Source organism: Dysidea avara, chromosome 4 (genome assembly GCF_963678975.1).
Source record: "Dysidea avara chromosome 4, odDysAvar1.4, whole genome shotgun sequence".
Lineage (NCBI taxonomy): Eukaryota > Metazoa > Porifera > Demospongiae > Dictyoceratida > Dysideidae > Dysidea > Dysidea avara.
In genome coordinates, this window is record NC_089275.1 from 1425771 (window position 1) to 1429428 (window position 3658).

Consider the following 3658-nt stretch of genomic DNA (forward strand, 5'->3'; position numbering starts at 1 on the left):
TGTTGTGTAACACAGTAACATCACAAAGGTTCAAAACCACCTTTTAGCAATTAAACAGGTATTAACAATGGATATCTAAAAGGCTATAAGACCAGCCACTTCAGGCTGGGTCACAACAGTGAGTAAATTAGCAGGGGGACAGCAGGATTTAGTTGTGAATAGGCTGGCTAATAAGCACAAAAATAACAAGAGTAATAAATTATGCTATAAGGCACCATGCACAGGAGACATGTACATACAGTAACGTGTCATACACATATCACACATAAATCATACACCTACTAGCACAGTGCAAGCGTCTACAGAGTGAAAAGACACATACACAAACTGCACACTAAGAGGCCCAGGCAAGTGACCAAAATTAGCACTGTGCAACCATGTACAGTACAAAACATGTACACCCAAACAAGTGACCAAAAAATGTGTACACTGTCACACACACCTGCTAGCACAGCTGTACAGTAAACACGTATAATATAAGACATACAGCATACACATAAAATGAACAGTGAAAATGCCCAAACAAGTAACCAAAAAAGATGCTTACCAGGTTCAACCCAGCATTGGAATATCGGCAGCCGCTGCTGCTCAACAATTGGGATGTAGCTAACTTCTTCAGCCTTACCCATTGACACAACCGGACATGGCTTACAAATATGGTAGCAATCTAATACATAATCAGACCAAAATGACTTTAAAAATTATACAGGTATTAAGAATGGCCGATATATGGAAAGGCTACAGGATATATGGAAAGGCTATAGGATCAACCTCTTCAGACTGGTCACGACAATGGGTAGGGACAACATGATCTAGTTGTGAATAGGCTGGCTAATAAGCACATAAATAGCAAGGGGGAATAAATTACACCGTCTATAAGCTACCATGCACAAGAGACATGTACAAAACAGTAACATGTCGTACACATAACCCATGCACACAAACCATATACACTTTTTAGCACAGTGCAAACATGTACAGCATAAAACGTGCACACAGAATGCAAACTGAAATTTCCAAACAACTGGTCTAAATGCTTTCACTGTCATACACACAAACCACACACATAGTAACACAAACCACACACACTATAAACATGTACAATTTAAGACATACAACATACATACAAAAATGCACAGTGAGAAAGCCCAACAAGTGACCAAAAAGAGCTTACCAGGATCAAACCAGCATTGGAATATCGGCAGCTGCTACCAATGACACAACTGGACTTGGCTTTCAAATATGGTAGCAATGTAATACTTGGTCAGCCGAAAGCGACAGGTTTGAACCAGTGTTCCGACAAAATAGACAGAATGCCACTAGCTACTTTGGTGATCCTGCTTTTGGTGGCGTGCATTGTTGGAGCAGACATAATGGGTACTGGAATGGCTTGAAATGATATGCTGGGGAACCACTACCGGGTTGCTTGGTATGGAGGTCAAAGGTCAAACAACAGAACTCATGTTTTGTAACTTGAGGCGCTGGTGTATGTCCACTTGGTGAGACATTAATTCACCTACTTCATGCAGAAAAAACAACACACATGCTAGCATAGTGCAAATGCGTACAGTAAAACATGCACAAAACACATAGACCATGAAACACTCACACACTGAAAATGCGCAAAACGAGTAAGCAAAATGCTGGAACCAGCGTTGGAGTATCAGAACTGTTTGTGGATGAATTGATAATCAGGAGGCGTGTATTTCTGGCGGAGGCTTGCGTAGTTGGAGGCCAAAGATGCTGCTGGTGGACCCAGTTTATAGAGGTCGAAGGTTGCGAACCATTGAACCCGTCTTGCCGGTGAGGCAAAGGTGGAGTCCTGCAAGGTTGCACCTGGGAATGTGGATGAATCGAGTTGGGGCAAATAGGAGGGTCGAGGTCACTTCTGCGAGGAACGGCGAGGAATGGTGGAGGAGGTACTGTGGTTTCCTGGCTTGTTTCCTGGGAACACAGAGCACTGCTGCCAGTCTTATGGCCTAAGTCTTGAGAGCTTCTCGTAAGCTGCAACTCACAGTTTAAAAGAATAAATTATGAAAGTATGCATGCGTTTAGATTCTGACTAATTTGCACTCATGACTACTGGATTGATAATTGAATGGAGGGCACCACACAGTTCGCTTCCACCATTAACCTCATTTAAATTCTTTAAACTCCATTAAAATAGCTGGCCTTGGGCACTTTGGCAAGCGTTCTTGGCTTTGTGTTACCTCTTCTAAATCATCAAAAATCTCAGCAATTCACTCATCAAACATCTTGTAAGCCTTGCTCATTGCCTCATTATCAGTAACTTGTCCTTGAATCGGGAATCTAGTAAAGTAGCAATAGCTAATTCCTTGTGTGATTCAACATCTTTGTAGCATCTGTTTAGTAAGGCAAGCATGTCCTTTTTCATTGTCTTCACACCTCTATCATCATCATCAGCCTGTTCAAGTGACAATCGGAAAGCTCTAATGAATGGAATGATTAAGGATACAGATGCTGCATCAGTACAGATAGATCTGGTCATTTCTTCAACCATTCCCAACACTTTAACTACCTTTGTAGCTATATTCAACTGAACTGAGGTAAGTGGCACAATATCACAATACTTACTAGCATAGGCAGCCAATGCCATCCTCTGTTCAATAAGCACCTGCAACATGTAAAGGGTACTATTCCAATGAGTAGGCTCATCATGCTTTAGACGATGTACAGGCAGTTGTAAATTTTCCTGTATTACTTTTAGCTGACCATATGCTAATGGTGAACATTTGAAATGGTTAACAATATGGCGAGCACTAGTAACAGTATCTATTACAATCTTTTGTGAAAGCACTCCATCATGCACAATTAGCTGCAGCGTGTGCGCAAAACAGCCGAGGTCTGAAAATGATCCATCCTTCATAGCCTTAATCATGTTTGCAGCATTATCCCTTACCATCAGATGCACTTGACTCTCTTTGATTTTCCATTTAGCTAACATTCTCTTGTAATGCTCACACAGTACCTCACCTGTGTGTGATCCGTGAATTGGCTCTGCATGAAGCACAGCCAATCTTCTTTCAAACAAATCAGAAAACCAGTGTGCTGTAAGGCTTAACAGACTATCACTGCTAACATCAGTGGACCAAACATCAGTGGTAAAACTAAACCACACTACCTCTTTCAGTAGCTTTTGTACCTCATTCGTAAATTCAACTACTATTCTGGGGATGACAGCTTCTGTAACATACTTCTTGCTTGACACTGAATAACGAGGCTCTAATTGCTGCATAAGGCGAAGAAATCCAACATCCTCCATTAAAGAAAACGGATGATTGTCTAATGCAATCATTCTGCCAATTTTCTTTGTTATTTTCTGTGCACATGGACTGTTTATACCCCATTTCTTTAACTAGTACTGCCGCGGCAATCTTCCAGCAACTGTTGCTTCCTGCTCAGCTCCTGTGATTCGGAAGTCTCTACTTTGGCAGCCTTTTCTGCTTCATACTTTTTGTCTTTGTTGACGTGTTTTACTTTGAGATGATTCACAATATTTGTAGTGTTAAAAGTCTTACTGTTCTTTCCTCCTCGTGAAACTTCAGCTTTACAAGTGTTACATTCCGCAAAGTGAACATCTTTTTTAATTGTAAACCATATTGCTGATTTCTTCTTGAATGCTGCCATTTCCAGTAAT

At 41.0% G+C, this 3658-nt stretch overlaps 1 protein-coding gene across 1 annotated transcript; it reads right to left on the reverse strand.

Moving 5' to 3' along the window:
* Positions 1 to 2269: 2269 nt before the first annotated feature.
* LOC136252763 (zinc finger BED domain-containing protein 4-like) lies at positions 2270 to 3316 on the reverse strand. Its single transcript, XM_066045330.1, has one exon. The coding sequence runs from the start codon at positions 3314 to 3316 to the stop codon at positions 2270 to 2272; it is 1047 nt and encodes a 348-aa protein (XP_065901402.1).
* Positions 3317 to 3658: the final 342 nt, after the last annotated feature.